Raw genomic sequence first — 16891 nt, forward strand, 5'->3', positions numbered from 1 at the left:
AAGGGAAGCAAACAAAGCGTGTCTAATCAAATAATTTAGATGCATAAAATGACTGCGAACCATAGAGTGTGGTAGTTCCTTGAGTCTTGAGGTGTCAGCAACCATTTCCTCTTTCGAGAGTTATGGCACATAACACCCTCACCCACCAGTGAGCACCGTGGCCCAAACCTCATGTGCACCACGTCTTTTCCTTGCTCCCTGAAGTGAACCTTATCTAGCATACCCTTTTCTGTATCTGCACTTGCAACGCAAATATCCTTGAAAATCTTAGAAATAAAATCAATTTATAGTATATTAATCAATATGAATATAAGTTAGTTTTTAAAGACATAAAGCCTATCAGATGATGTTACTTAGATTCTCTTTTCAGATATGGTATTTCAACTGCAAGTCAACCTTTTTGTCAAGGCTAAGGAGTTAAACGGTGTGATTCCCATGTTCTTCTTTGATAAATATTTTGATCACATGACATCAGTTAAGACATCCTTTTGATGTTAGTCTGAGTTTTACAATTTTGATCATAAATACATTTATAAACTATGTTTGAACTTTATTTATGAGCCATGTGACTCTTTACAATCAGGAACAGATATGATTTTGCGACTTTGGAAATTGTTATGAAAAAGAGTGCTTGTTTGTGTTCGTTGCTCAACGAGTCTCTATTCATTTTGACTATAGTTAGTAGGTACATGGTATAGATACGGATACCCGGTTCGTGTATGTACGTGATTCATCATTTTTATATTATTACAAAACTTTCTTAAAAAAATCTGGTATTGGTACGTTGAATTCCAGATCGGGTACAGGATTATTGAGCTGCTGTGATTTTTTGAAAAACCGGTGAAATTTATCACTTACATTTAAAAGTGTTTGTTTAGATATATGTCACTTGAGCAACCACGTCGGTTAAGACTTTTAGCTTATTTTTGGACGTGAGAAAACAGGTCTCATATGTGTAAGCAAACAGACTAAAAATTCTGTAACTATGATTTTGACTGCCCTCTGCCTGCTGCATGATTAGAGGTTGGTCTATATCAGAGTTTGGACATGTGACAGCGAGATCAAATGATGCAGAAGGAATTTTATTGCATTTTAATACCAAATGAAATGAATGGAATTTCAAGTACATACTGAATGATAAGGTGAAGATTTTTATTGAATTATGAATACTGTATTAGACATTACAAAAGAACAAATTTTTATGGGTTCAAGAAAGGTCACTTGTAAAAATCCTTGAAGGGCTTCTATTGAAGAGTCTCTGACCCGTAATTGAAGGATTTGAATTCTTTAAAATTGTGATGTTATTATGGCGTGCAATAAAATAATGAGTTATAATTTGTTAACCAGTATCTGCATTTGGTATTTTAAATCATTAAACATTTGTCTCATCTTGAAAACTGTTGGCAGTTTTCTGAAAATAATCATGTGTGAAACTGAACGTACTATTCTTTTCAACCAACCAAGCACAACCGACATTTGTCTTAAAGGGGATGAATCAATGTGCTGGCTCTCAATCATCTTTCTGACCATCTGTGTAAGATAACAGATCCATGAAAATAGGGCAACCTCAAACTCTGTCTTCTTCTTCTACTGTAGAATTCTCCCTCTACCTAAGATTCATCAATTATTTCCCAATGCAAACAAGGACCTCAAAAATACTCCTCCTTGATGGACCTTTGTAAGAGGATTTGCTAGAAATACAATATCAATAAGATCAGTTTAGTTCATGTAATTTAAATTACCTTTAATTCAAAACCTTAAATCATAGGTTTATGGACAAAAAGACAACATTAATAAGACCTAAGTTGAACTCATTATTTTGGACCAAAATCCTTAAAGCAATAAATTTATAAGTCTTATAACATAACTCTTTCAACTCTACTCAATGATACTTAGATATGGACACTTTCTATCTGTCTTCGACTCCAAGCTTTTCATAGCTGATATAGTTGATTATTGGAGTAAATTATTTGTGTGATTGGTTTCCCTTCACCAGAAAATTTTGTTAGACATGGAAATTCTTAGGCAAACAATGATAACGGTTTTGTTACACTGATAAAATCCAACTAAATTTGATATCATGGTTAAGTTTTGCAAAGGTCCATTATGAGGAAACATGGGAAGGGAATCAAATCAAAATTGTCACATCTACACAATGTCAGAGTTTCAAGTTTAAAAACTGTGACTTCCATTCTCTTCTCTGCAACCAAAGATATTTGCTTCCATCCCTTTTGTAATGTGTAGCCCATTTCCTGAAATTCTGCGAGCTATGGAGGGAACAGTGCGACTTATCCCAAATCCATATGCAGAATGTAGCTACTTGCTAGGGAATTTCATATACGATGTTTTGTACGGACAGTATCCTCTATAGTCCTTACAAAAACAATGGTTTAGCCAGCATGCACACTAATTTAAGATAATTCAACATGTATAAGTAGTGAGCTAAGACCAATCCAAAAGGAAATAATAAATTCACATCCGAACAAGAAAAAAGCCACTGACAAAGTGAAAGGGACACCAGCATTACTGCATTATACACCAAAAAAAAGTGGCTGATTAATTACAAATTAACTCATTGGAATTGCTGATAACCATGTAGCTCCACTTCCTGAGCAGATCTCAATCCATTAACACCAGTTTGTACACAATCACATTATCATATTATATGTACGATCCACTTTGTGGCACTGAACCAGTTGTCTTTTAACACTCCACAGTACAAAAATACTTGACAGTACAAAAGTTTTCAACGATTACGACTCCCAAAAGTTGAAGCTTTTCTCTGAATCTAAAGAAAGTGCCTGTATCTTTTATCCATACCTGTGTATAAGAAATAAGTGGCCTCGCACTTCGTCCAAGAAACTTATCTTATCTTTGTGGGGTCTCTTACATATGTAACACTTAGAAATTCGAAAGCAAGAAACAACTGTGATTAAGAACACCCCTTCGAGAATTGCAGAGAAGGACAGAACCTTTACTTCCTAAGATTCATGTTAATTAATCACCCATATATATGATCATATTTTATACACACATACACACACACACACATATATATATATATATATATATATATATATATATATATATATATATATATATATATATATATCGAGAATTGCCATGCATGTTCGTACAGTTTCGTATATACATTGGTAAGCAACAAAGTCAGCAACTATATATCAATAAGTGGTACAGTTGAATAAATATAAATGTTGATCCCCATAATTATATTAGTAGCAAATAGCATAGGCTACCAATCATATCAACCATTTAATGCTTCAGATCATTGGTTCTTCCCATGCCACAATTATATATACCTTATCACTTACCACCTCAAACACTCACTGCACTTTTAATCATCTCTCTCTCTCTCTATATATCTCTTTCTCTCTCTCTCTCTCTCCCTCTCCATCTTGCAGGAAACTATGAAGTCAAGATTTCTCAGAGGGTGTCTGAACAAGTGCAAGAAAATGTGCCTGAACAAGTGCATATCTTGTGAGGAATGCTGTGAACGGGCTTGGTGGTGTTGTTTGCATGAAGGTTGTTCAGATATTCCAAGTGATGTTCCAAAGGGTCACTTGGTTGTGTATGTGGGAGAGAAGCACAAGAGATATGTGATCAAGATTGGTTTGCTCCATCATCCCCTCTTCAGGGCGTTGTTGGATCAAGCTCAGGAAGAGTACGATTTCATTGCTGACTCAAAACTCTGCATTCCCTGCGATGAACACCTCTTTCTCAGTGTCCTTCGATGTGCTACCTCCCCACAGAATCAACCAGTCTGTCTGTGTCTCTGAGAAACAGAAATCGCTTCTGAAACATTCTTTAGTTTCCATGTTGTTCAAATTCTTAGTTCTAACCATGTTCATATAATATCAGTAGCCACCTTATATATCATAATGTGTTGTAAGTAGGTTGGGGCACGATTAAGTGTCATCATTTAGCTCACTGATGTCATTATTCTTCGTCAATTCAAGAAGAGAGAGTGTTCTTCTAGTCCTTATTCGCATAAATTTTACAACATGTCTTGTAGAAAAAAATAAAATAAAATAAAGTTTAATTCATATAACTTCTTACATTTTATTGATTTATTTAGAGGGAACTTGTGAATTGAGGAAAGAAAAATGAGCTTTGTAGTGGTGAAGAGTTGGTAGCAACATACTGTTTGAGAAAGAGGAGGTATGACACATTTAAGAATGGAGGAAGTCAGAAGGCTTGTAATGAAGCAGTGTATGTGTATCATATGATTTGTCCCTTTCCTCTTTCTTATTTGTAAGAAATAATCAAAAGAGTAAGCAATGAGAGATAAATAAATAAAGCTAACTAAGGTGTATGGGGATATATCATATTCTTAACAAGAAAGGAAGTGGGAAAAAAAGTAATTTCAGTGGAACGAGTGAAAATTGTTCATCCTTGCTCTAAAATTAGTTCTATGAGTAATATATTAAAAAAATTATTTTTTTAATTATAGTGAAAAATTGTGTTTAATTTATTAATTAAAGGTTTAATAGTTTCTTTTGTCTCTAGTTTTGCTCGGTTGTGTCAATTAGGTTTCTGGTTTACAAATTGTGTCTAGTTAGTCCTTAATTAGAAAATTTTGTGGCAACGTCGTCCCTTCTGTTAAAAAAAAGAAACGGAGTTAATGGTCTGATGATATGGCAGTACATAGTGGTAACATGTCATTTTTATGTTGTCTGCGTGGTGATGTGGCAAGCAATTAGATGTTGAGGTGGATACTACACATTGGGTTATTCAAATTGGGGATAAATTGAGTTAGGGGACAACACATTTTGATTTCTGCCAGAGAACAGAGTTGCGAACACAGTACAGTGGTGAGTGTTGTTCGTGGCCGTTGTTGGTGGTTCATGGTCGTCGTTATCTTATTTTGAAGTTGGGTTTGAACTGGCAATGTCTTTGAATCAAGGTTGTTCGTCTTGCTCATGGGCAAGCTCTCGTGGTGGTTCATCCAGAGGATTTGTTGGAAGCCAAATATGCCATTGTGGGGAGGTTGCTGTGTTGAGAGTGGCAAAAATAGTGAAGAACGAGGGGAAACAATTTTGGGGCTGCCCTAATTACAAGGTTTGTAGTTTAATTTTTGTGTTAAATTATTTTGGTGATTAATGAATTATTTATGATTGGATAATTTGAATAGTAGACAAGCAATGAAGAACTTCAAGGATGAAATTACTTTAAATAGCGTAATGAAGATAATGTAGATGATGCTGGTAGTACTATTGCGAGGCAAAGAAGAAAGATTAATAGCCTGGAGAAATTTGTTATGGGTTGTCAGAAAAGGGAGAAGATGTTAATATGGATGCTATGTTTTATGGGGTTCATTAACATCATCCTTGTTTGTATTTGTTTTAAAAGTCCATGATGTGTTGTATTAGGAAGTTGTTGTTAACAACACATTGGCTATATTGTAATGCGATGTTTTGAATTGTAATGTGATGTTTTGAATTGAATGAGAAATGTCAATTTCTTCATCTAAATTTATGGTTTCAATATACATGAAATGCGCAATGTTATTGTTTACAAATCAAACTATATGATTTGTATGCTTTGAAGAAAAGAATAGTTTTTTTATGAAGGCTGAAATTATAGTAACATGTACTGGGTTCAAGTCATATTTATACAAAAAAGGGATTAAAAAACTTGTGTTGACATCTATATAACATTTGACCGTCTATAACTTCAAATAAAGAGAGAAAAGAAAATATAGTTAATCATTTAGCAATCTACATCACATAAATTTGGCTAACCCTAGTTAAAGAGACCATATGCCTAACTGTCTATTCTAAAAAGGTTGATTACAGAAGCTCCTTTTCTTAAAATTATAGTTAGTCCATCTTCTCTCCTATAAAGGAGAAAAAAGATCAAACATAAGCTGGGTCATCAAACATTACCTATCCAATACCTAACAAGTACATGACAACTATTTAACAAAGAAAGCCTCTACAGTAGCAATTGATAACTAAGAAATATCATATGATCCTTCTATACTCTTTTCATTATACATCATTTCAAGTCATCAAAGAACTCATCATGATTATAACTCATCAAATGTGGACTTTAAATGAACATTCAAAACAGAAACTGGAATTCAAATTCAGATTGAAATCATTGAAATGTACAACATTCTTGTTCATGGCAGAATTCATACTGAACCAGGATTCAAAATGAAGTTCAAATTACATATAAAAGTTTACAAAATATCCAATACTGGTGGACTGTAATAGACTTGACCTAAACATTTTAGTGACTTCTAAAAACTTATAAACTCTTGCTGTACTTGGCTGACTTTGTTGAAGTTGGCATTCAGTGACTGTTGACATGGCATATCATGATGAGAAGTCATTTCCCATAGCTGAGGACCGTTGACAGGGCATATCATTGGAATGTATGTTTCTTATATGTTGACCTTCTAAACCAATGTGGGATGTATTCTTCTCCATTGATGTTAAAAAATGACATGGCAGCCAGTGCATTGCAATATGGGATTCCTGATACAGTCCACTTTCTGCAACTGCCAAGATAATCAATGAGCAATTGTAAAAACCAAGCCCAACTGTCCTTATTCTCCACCTCCACAACAGCATATGCCAAATAACACATTTTCTCATTCCCATCTCTTGCAACTGTAGTTAAAAACTCACCTCCATATTTTCCTTTTAAGAAACACTCATCCAAACCTATAATAGGCCTACATGAAACGAAGCTGTCCTTATAGGCCTTCAAACAGACATATAGTCTCTTGAATATTAGACTGTCCTCATTAGGTTCAACATGAACTTTGACAGTTGAACCAGGATTTGACTGAAGCAACTCATTTGCATAATCATACATTCTTTTATATTGTTCTTTAAAATCACCTTCTATTTGTTTAAAAGCCATTGCTTTTGCCCTATAGGTTGTAGACCGAGAAACACCAATGTTCCACTTCTTAGAAACTTTGTTTCGGAGGTTATACATATTAATATTGGGATTCTCCTTTATGGTCTTCTCTAACCTCCCCACTATAAGAAAAATCGCAATTATATACGGCCAAAATCCGTATATAACCTCCAAAATCCGTATAAAAGATGGTGTTATATACGGATTACATACGGCCAAAAATCCGTATATAAAAAGGGTGTAGATAACATTATATACGGATTATTCGTATATAAGTTATATACGGATAATTCGTATGTAACTTATATACGGATAATCCGTATATAATTTATATACGGATAATCCGTATATAACTTATATACGGATAATCCGTATATAAGTTACATACGGATAATGCGTATGTAACTTATATACGGATAATCCGTATGTAATTTATATACGGATAATCCGTATATAACTTATATACGGATAATCCGTATATAACTTATATACGGTTAAGCTGTATGTAAGTTATATACGGTTAAGCCGTATATAAGTTATATACGGATTATTCGTATATAAGTTATATACGAATTATCCGTATATAAGTTATATACGGATTATCCGTATATAAGTGAAACAGTTTTTGATCAGTTAACGTGAATACCATACCTGATCATCCAAACAGATAATTTACAAGACCTGCCCATACCAAACATACCAAACAGACAATTCACAAGACCTGCTCATTATATCCATTCACAAATTTGACAAATAAATTAAGTCTTAAAACCTACAAACAAGCATTTCACATTAATCATAATAAGAAATTTTACATAATTGTTAATCTTATACTAAGTTCAAATAACATGAAATAAGCCATTGAGGGAATAAGTTTGAGTCATAGATGCCATACTTCTAAAAACATAACTAGTAATCTCCATAAACATTTTCATCTTGTGGTTGATCTGTTGGTTGCTGTGGTTGTTGTGGTTCTTGTGGTTGTTGTGGTTGTTGTGGTTGATGTGGTTGTTGTGGTTGTTGTAGTTGAACATTAGTTTGTGGCTGATTTTGGGATTGAAAAAATTGTTCTGCAATTGCCATTGTAGGAGGCGAAAGGTACTGCATTATGACGCCAATAAAGCCTTGCAATTGAGAGTTCATCTATCGAAGTTGGTCATCATGGGTTGATACTCGTGTGTGGAGGTTAAAAATGTCCTCTACAATCGGTTGCTGAGAAGAAGATGCCTGTGTCTGTTGTATGTAACTATCGACACAGTCATCTTGAGCACTGACATTTCCAATGCCGTATACACGTCCCTTGTACCTTCCACCAGCAACGTCCAACCAACATTGGTTCCTCAATCTTTCCTCATCTGCAGGGTCTAGGGGAGCACATGCTGAAGCACCAACAGATGCTGTCTCAGATCTTATTTGAGAAAATTTTGCTTCAAACTCTTCTTGTTAAATGAATACATGATCTGTTGAAATATTTCATCAACATGCACTAACCGACCAAGCTCCTGTGACTGCAAGCAAAGAAGATGAAAGTTTTTAACATCAAATATTTGTAAAGTTTATGAGTAGAAATGTAAAAATAAATTTATATGTACCAGACGAATTGCATGCTCATGCACGCTAATGGATCCCCTAGTGTGCAAACAACCACCCTTGTCAGATGTCCTGTTCTTTTTGGCCGTTTCACATTTTTGTCCATAAAGTGGCATGTTCCACTTCTCCAAAAGACCATTCCAAACAATATCCCCCATCCAATTAGGTTTTTTTCCTTCTGTTCGAGCTTTTTAGTGATTCAATACCATTGTAATAAATTTACAAGGAGGTCAAAAAATTGAATGAAAAAATAATTGTGCAAATTATTAATTTAGAGGCAATGTTTCAGTGGTTAGGTAAGTTTAATCTGTATTCCTTGAATTGGATTGTTTGGAGCAGCAGTGACGTTAACAGAAGAAAGCATAAGGACAAATGAGACATGTATACGTCACATACAAAAAGAAAGAAAAGAGAAGTAACCTTTGTGGGTGGCAGGAAGAAAAGAAGAGAACAAGTGACTAAGAAGGATGAAAAAATTAACCAAAAAAAAAATATAAAATAAGGATAAGATGCATATATTGTTCATCACAAAGGGAAGCCACCCACAGTGTACCATAGCAGCCACCACGCCACACCTCAACATGCCTCTCTTTTCCACCTTTCCTTTCAAATCTTCTATATATATATATATATATATATATATATATATATTCCTTTTTCTACTTATCATCGCTTATAATATCACTCTCACTCTGTATATCACTCTCTAATATTAGTATGATCATTCTGTGTTTAACATCTTTTAATTAAAAGTTTTTATGATATGGAATATGTTTATAGAATCGTATATCAATTTAAAACAGAACATCAAACTACAAATTAACTAAAATAGAAACAACACATGTTAAAACTAACATACTACATCCATAACCAAATTTCAGAGACTAACGACAATGACACAATGCAATTGAACATCAAACAATCACAAGGCAAATTTACCTGCCCATAATAAATACAAATAAAAGGTTAGAACCACTTACTTGAGTTTTGATGTCACTGTTTTACTACAAATTGGTGGAAATTTTTACCTGATGATTAACATAGTTCAGAGTCAAGACAAAACATGACAGACTAACTAAAATAATAATCATCAACAAAACCAAAGGTAGGGAAGAAATATACCTCCACACGATCTGAATCTCCTTTTCTAAATCTTATTTTAAGGTTACTAACTAGTACAGATCCCACAGTTGCAGCATGCCTTCCAAAATAATCTAAAATTGTAAACAAGTCCAGTAAATATGAATATATAGGTGTTTAGAAGTTCATTATCACATGAGAGGTGACAGACAAAACTATTTATTAGTTGAAAGATGGTAGGACTATAACATTAAGCATACCTTTCAGGAATTGTGGACAATCTTCTTTGCTTGTTGCCTTTTCCCTAATCACACCTTCGTGCACTACCACCTCCAAATCACATTTGAAAATGAATGTAAGAAAAAAGCAAACAGAGGAGCCTTTGTGGTTCACTTAGAAGAGAGAACTATCTAAATGGATGAAGGTCTCTCAAATTCATGAAGTTTCTATATCTATAAAAGCTAAATATAAAAAATAGAATAAAAGAAACATAAATAAATTAAAGAAAACAAAATCATTGACTAAAGTCCAAGGAAACATCACAACTCCAACATTATTTTGGGCACTTCACCTTGTAGCTTTGATAAAATAAAAAACACTCACACACACACAACATGATTCTGAACTTCTAAAAACAAAAACATAAATTTAAAGAAAAACAAGAGCACAAAAGCATGAAAAAGATCAAGAATCAGAATAGCCACCATGGGAATGAGAGAAACCGAAATGAGGACCATCTAAAGAAATGAAGTACAGATGAATAATAGGTAGAGAATAATGCAAGAAAGAAAAGCAACAATTAAAAGGGTTTTCTAAAATAAAAAACGAAAGGGAGACAGAGAGATTTGTTTAACAACATTGAAAGGAACATTGAAAGCAACATTAGAGAGAAAATAGAACATCATTTCAAACAACTAAATGGAATCTCACAACAACTCAATAAATGCCAAAAAAAATTATTAATCTCTTCATTGCAGATTAACAAAAGAAACAGTATATAGCACTCTATCTCCTGAGATATCAGTACTACATTATCCTCTGCTCATACTAAGGTCAAATTTTAAAGGATTTCATGGCTATTTTTGTCTTCATTTGGTGAATATATATATATATATATATATATATATATATATATATATAAGTAATATTAATTTTATTTTAGATATTGGTCATGCAGAATATATTGTTTTGGTTTTGTAAAATTTAGGTTTAAGTTGTGTTAAACAATCAAGGTGAAGAGAAGAGATGGATGCATTATCTTGACGAATCATTACTCAGGCTCTTTTCTTTGCTTTGAGATATCATATAACAACATAGTATTAATTTTAATTTATTTATTTTTTATAGTTTGATGGGATGAGAGAAAAAGAAGATAAAGATGGGAACTAAACACACCAACGTATCTTTATCTTAACACTACTCTAACTGTAATAACTATCTCCATTATACTTAACTTATCATTTTCAATAAAAATCCATATCACTTCCTGTTTACTTCTTTTCTACCAATATTTTCCTTCCCACTACTTCTCATTCTAAACCTAACCAATAAATCAATTCAACTCCTCTTCTGTAACATCTTTACTCTCAATCTATATATCTCTCTCATATTATATATATATATATATATATATATATATATATATATATATATATATACACTGATATGTTTATTTAATTTGTTTACTTTCTTTAGGAAGTAAAAAGGGAAAATGCAGAGGGATGAGTTTTTATACAGAGGTGCTCTCTCGGTTTTCTCTTGGTAGAAATAGGTTTCAACGTGACTATGGGAAAGGAGGGAAGTTGAAATAGTAAACTGGGTGAAATCTCTATAAAAAGTTATGATTTCTACTGTCATAAGCCAGAAGTTAGAGAGTTGTTACCTTGTGAAAAGTGGTTCTTCAGTATGAAAGTTGAGTGCTCCAAGTTTTAGCTAGTTGTGCATTTCTTTACCAGTCAGTTTATATATTTTAGTAGTGTTTATTATTCATGCATTCTAGTTTCTTAACACTACTCTGAGAATACCTTTTGGAAGTACATTGCATATTAAAAGTACTTATTTCGGTCATATTTTTTTATAAGTTTTCATGGTTAACAAAACTGTTAAGCGCTAAAATTTTAGTTTCTTATAATTGACACTTACATTATTCTTATGCTACATTTTAGGGGAAATATATTGACTAAAGTTTAATGGGACAGGAGGCTTTACCATAGAAGGATAATGTGGTATGATATGGTCAAGTGGTGAAAGATGTTAAATCTTTTCCTAATATTCTGACAATACAGTCAACACTTATGGATTGAACCTCTACACTCAATTATTTCTTCACTATGGGTCGACATTGGAGAATTGAACTTTTAATACTTAAATGAAATGACTCCTAAACAATATCAGAGGAGCAGTTGGAGCGGTCTTCTAATATTTCCTATATGGGTGTTGGATTTAAAAAGGAGGTTATGTCATATTTCTTTTTGCTACTACATCAAATTCATGAATGTTTGTTTCTTTTTGCCTCAAACATCTTTAGGAGATGATTGTATAACCTTGGTACCTGAAGGTGGTCTTGCTAAAGGAATGTCTATGCCAGGATCAACCATAATTTCCAATATGCCAACTTTACACTCACACTTTCCATAATTTTGAAATATATATTGATAGAATAATCAATTGTTTCATACTACCTATTAATAATTAAACAAATATAATATGATTTACACTAACGTAAGCTTGAGAGAGGACATAAAATTCAAACATTTTATATAAACAAAGGAAACTGTGTATTTTGTATTTTGTACACACATGAGGATTCTATTTACAATGTCGAGATTAAATAATAAGGAACAAAAATCAACACCTAATAATAGAAAAACATTTGCTAACATGTAACCCTACTTGATGTAATCAAATCATACAATACTTTCCTATAGACCCAACACAGATTGAACAGGATTTGGAAACCTAATTAATCAAACAAACTCAAACAAACAATGATTAAAAATTCAGAACACAAGACAATAAACGATAACGATGAACAACACGTGAATTGAAGAAAACTAATAACAGACATACAGATCAACACAACACTGAATCAAACAAACACAGAATTGTAATAGTCCAAAGGAACTCACTCACCTTTGCTTCCTTCACTAAGGGCCTTCACAACTCCAAATAGTATATGTCTTCGTCCTTAATACGAGTAAGAATCTTCTTAAACCGCCACACAGTAGCCTCAATGGATGCTTCCTAACACTCCAACCACGGCTTGGGAGCTGAACCATGTAAAAAAAAAAAACCAGATTAGGGTTCGCCAATTTCACTATTTAAGGATTTCATCGATTGCTCAACATTAGGATTTAATTACCAGATGAAGGTACTCTTTTAGCACCGAACCGAACCAAACAATGACGCCCAACAACAGTGTTTGATGAAGGAGACAGCTCGAGAGAGAGAGAGGATGAAGAACCAAAGCGCGATGGACAACAAAAGTGGAGAGGGCTCGAGACAGGGACAACCAGACGAAAGAGGGCTCGAGACAGGGACAACCACAGCTCCAGGCTTGGACAAAGAAAGCAATCAACCAAACAAGCTCAAAGCTTCGAAATCGCGATGGTGAAACGATCAAAATGCAGCTGCCACACTGGAACTCAGTTGCGAGAGCTCAACGAAGAAAAGCAATCTCGTGATTGGGAGAATCGAAGGAGGAGCAAGAGGGAGCATTTTAGGTTTTCTGGAGAAAGAGTTTTGTCGAGAAAGAAAGGGGAAACATTTCGAGAGAGATGCACATTTTAGCATTTTAGGCACAGTTTCAATTTTTTTATTTATTTTTTCCTTATATCCGTATGTATTATCAGCCCGTAAGATTTTATCCCCTTTCATACGGACAATACATACGGTTTATCCTTGGGAAGCTTCGTGCTCAAAGGCGCCAACCTTACATAGGGACCTTATATACGGAAATTCCGTATGTAGATATTTTCTCTCATTATATACGGAATTTTCCATATGTAGCTCATTCGTATATTACATCCGTATATAATAGATATATTATATACGGATCTGAATCCGTATATACTGATCCGCAGATAACTGACTAATTTCTTGTAGTGCCCCCTTAACCATTTTGAAGTCATTAAACGAATGTTAAATTCGCTACTGCATGTGTGCTTGTGTATAATCTTCCTTAGCTGCCATGTATTTTCAGCTTCCTTATATGCACAATATGCACACCATGAAAATTTTCCTTTTGCCCTAGAACATTTAACACACACTCTTCTTTTGTCATTTTCATAAAATTTTAATTTCCTACCATTCTCTACTCCATATGTTCTTATAGCTTCTGTAAAATCTTTTTTTCCAGGGAAGTACGTGCCCACTTCCCATTTATATTGTTCCATACTTTTGGTGATGGAAACCCATTTAGGGCATTCCATTTAAAGGAGTGAGTACCAACTTAAACTAAGGCTAAGAAAGGGAAGTTAGAGAAGGACTTTTAGAAGCTCTTTCTTGATTTTCTTTCTCTAAGTCTTAGAAAGATTCTCTTTAATACGTTTATATGTGTTTTGTAGGGTCTAATAAAGCTAGAAGATCATGGATCAACTAGCCAAGAAGCTTGATAAATCAAGAAGCAAGGAAACATCAAGAATGGAGAAGGAAGCCAAATCTTCACTTGGAGGAATGTTGGAATCTCCACTTGGATGCATAAAGGCATTGTCCAGTTGTCTAACAAGCTGCTTTGGAAGCCCACATGAGACATATTCGAACCAGCAGCTTGGTTGAAGTTGAAGAATCCTAGCTCCCAACGGATGAGGGTTTGAGCTCAGCGGTTGAAGCTACACCAAGCTTGTTGTCCACGTGCTGCTAGCTTGTTGCCTACGTAGCCAATCACGTTTCTTCACCCTTGCGTAGCTAGCATTCAAAATGTTAGGTGTGAACTAGGAGCTTGTTTTGTTTCCTTTAAATACCTTGCTCCATTGCTTGTAACGAGGACCTTTGATTTGAATGAAGAATTGTTTTCTGTTGATTCTGTCCAGAACTTTCTTCTTGTTGAAAGTCACGGAGAGAGAGCTTGAGAGTTTCCTCTAGCTCTCTCCCTAGCTAGGCTGCCAATCCTAGCAACTTTATCCACCATCCGCACTCTTCCCTCATTCCATTTTCTCCATCACCACTTCATCCGTTTCTCTTCATTGAATCACTGTTCGATTCAGTCATCATCTGTTTCAACCTTATCTTCATCACCGAGTCATCTAATCTACACCAATCCAGCCACCGAACACCAATTGAAGAGTGGTTTCTAGAGTCTCTGCTTCCTTCGATCATTATCATCATCATAATTTGTCTTCTTTCGCTGCAATAAAAGGAAGTTCATAATCAGCTGGATCTTTCTTCCATCTTTTGGGCATTGAAAAATCCCAAAATCCCCAAAGTTAAAGAACAATTTTAAAGAATTTCAAATTAAGTATGAAAAAGCTTTAGATGAAGAATTCATTTTGAGAAATAAAATCTACAATTTAGAAATGAAAGAGTCTACAATTATTGAATCTCTTGTTAAGTGTCTTTCTTGAAAAAGCCATATGTTTGACAATCACATATTAGAAAATCTACTCTTAGAGGCTACAAAATGTGCATCTTTTGAAAAACATGGATTAGAGAAAAGCATTTCCAAAAACAAAAATGTGTATAAAAGGAATAATCAAGTTAGAATAACTCGTAGAGTTTGGGTTAAAAATTGTATTGTATGAAACAGGGACATACCTCTAATAAGTACAATATAAAGCTCTATGGTGTTTCTTATGGAAAACATGCTTGGGTTCAAGTGATGAAGTGATTTTTCCCATATTACTAATGCCAAGGACCCATAAGATGATTGGGGACCTAAAAGCTTGTTTCCTTTGTTTTGTAGTGATCTTCAATGTCCAAAAATTCTATGTGGTATCTTAATAGTAGATGTTCAAGGCATATGACGGGTGACAAGAAGAGGTTCATCAATTTTCAGAAAAAGAAACAAGGCGTTGTCACATATGGGGAGAACAATAAAGGAAAAATCCTTGGAATTAGAGACATTGGAGGAGGGGACACTTTAACCATCAAAGACATTCTATATGTTGAAGGTTTAAAGCACAACCTCCTAAGCATAAGTCAATTATGCAACAAGGGTCCTTAAGGTAACTTTCAAAAGCGATCAATGCATTATATATCATAAAAACTCTTATGAAATTACATTAATGCACTCTATGACTAAACATTAATGCACTCTACGACTAAACACTGATGAAGTGATAACACTAATGCTATTAACCTGATAAAGAACTCCATAATGCACTCTACGACTAAACATATTGAAATTAAACATCACTTTCTAAGAGATCACATACAAAAGGGTGATTGTCATAGAGGACATAGATACTATCCATAAATTAGCAGATATATTCACCAAAGTCTTGCCTAAGTAAAGATTTTTTGAGCTTAGAAAAGACTTAGGAGTTTTAGATATGTTCTAGGATAAAAGCTTAGCCAAATTTTGCGTTTTTTTCGGAAATTAACGCTTAATAATCGATTATCTCAAGCTGATAATCAATTATCATAGTCCTTAAGAAAGTGGGTTTCGGCTCTGGAATAATCGATTATCTCATATGATAATCGATTATCTCCAGATTTTACAAAAAGTAATAATCGTTTATGAAATAATCGATTATCACAATAATAATCGATTATCTTAAGTTTTTCTCTAACACTCTCTTCTTCTTGAGGTAATAATCGATTATCCTAAACTGATAATTGATTATCTTTTAATTCTGGGCATTTAATTTGAAACGATAATCGATTATCATTAGTAATAATCGATTATCACGAGTCATTGGGTGACTATAAGTAAAAAAACTAGTTGTTGTAAAGACTATAAACGACTATAGTCCTCTTAAAAGAGTCGTTATGGATCATTGGGTGTGTATATATGACCTTTTAATCGATTATTACACCCTTTCTCCAAATTCTGGACACTTGTGGTCTTTATATTCATTTCTTTCACTAGTACAAAAATCTCGTACAACGTCGAATATTTTGAGCTTTTAATGGCGAATTCGCGAACGACATCATATCAGGAGATGTTAAATTGACGTCGAATTTAAAAAATTTGATGTTAAATTAACGTCGAATTTTGTAAATATACGACGTTAACTTAACGTTGAATTTTGTCAATATATGACATTAATAATTTTTTTTGTTTTTTTTAATTAATTGTGATCCTTTTTTACAACTCTACAAGACTTGAAAACCAGAAAAACAACAAATTTCAGTTTTTGGTATTTTATAAAGCAAGAACTATGAACAT

At 33.7% G+C, this 16891-nt stretch overlaps 1 protein-coding gene across 1 annotated transcript; it reads left to right on the forward strand.

The window, feature by feature from the left end:
- The first annotated feature begins 3372 nt into the window (after positions 1 to 3372).
- Positions 3373 to 4011, forward strand: LOC108325807 (protein SMALL AUXIN UP-REGULATED RNA 12-like). Its single transcript, XM_017558886.2, has one exon. It carries the CDS (start codon positions 3429 to 3431, stop codon positions 3795 to 3797), a length of 369 nt encoding a protein of 122 aa, XP_017414375.1. The 5' UTR covers positions 3373 to 3428; the 3' UTR covers positions 3798 to 4011.
- The last annotated feature ends 12880 nt before the right edge of the window (positions 4012 to 16891 follow it).

Source organism: Vigna angularis, chromosome 3 (assembly GCF_016808095.1).
Source record: "Vigna angularis cultivar LongXiaoDou No.4 chromosome 3, ASM1680809v1, whole genome shotgun sequence".
Classification (NCBI taxonomy): Eukaryota; Viridiplantae; Streptophyta; class Magnoliopsida; order Fabales; family Fabaceae; genus Vigna; species Vigna angularis.

Excerpts from the sequence above, each read along its gene's own strand:
- LOC108325807 (XM_017558886.2), top strand. The coding sequence starts at position 3,429 with ATGAAGTCAAGATTTCTCAGAGGGTGTCTGAACAAGTGCAAGAAAATG.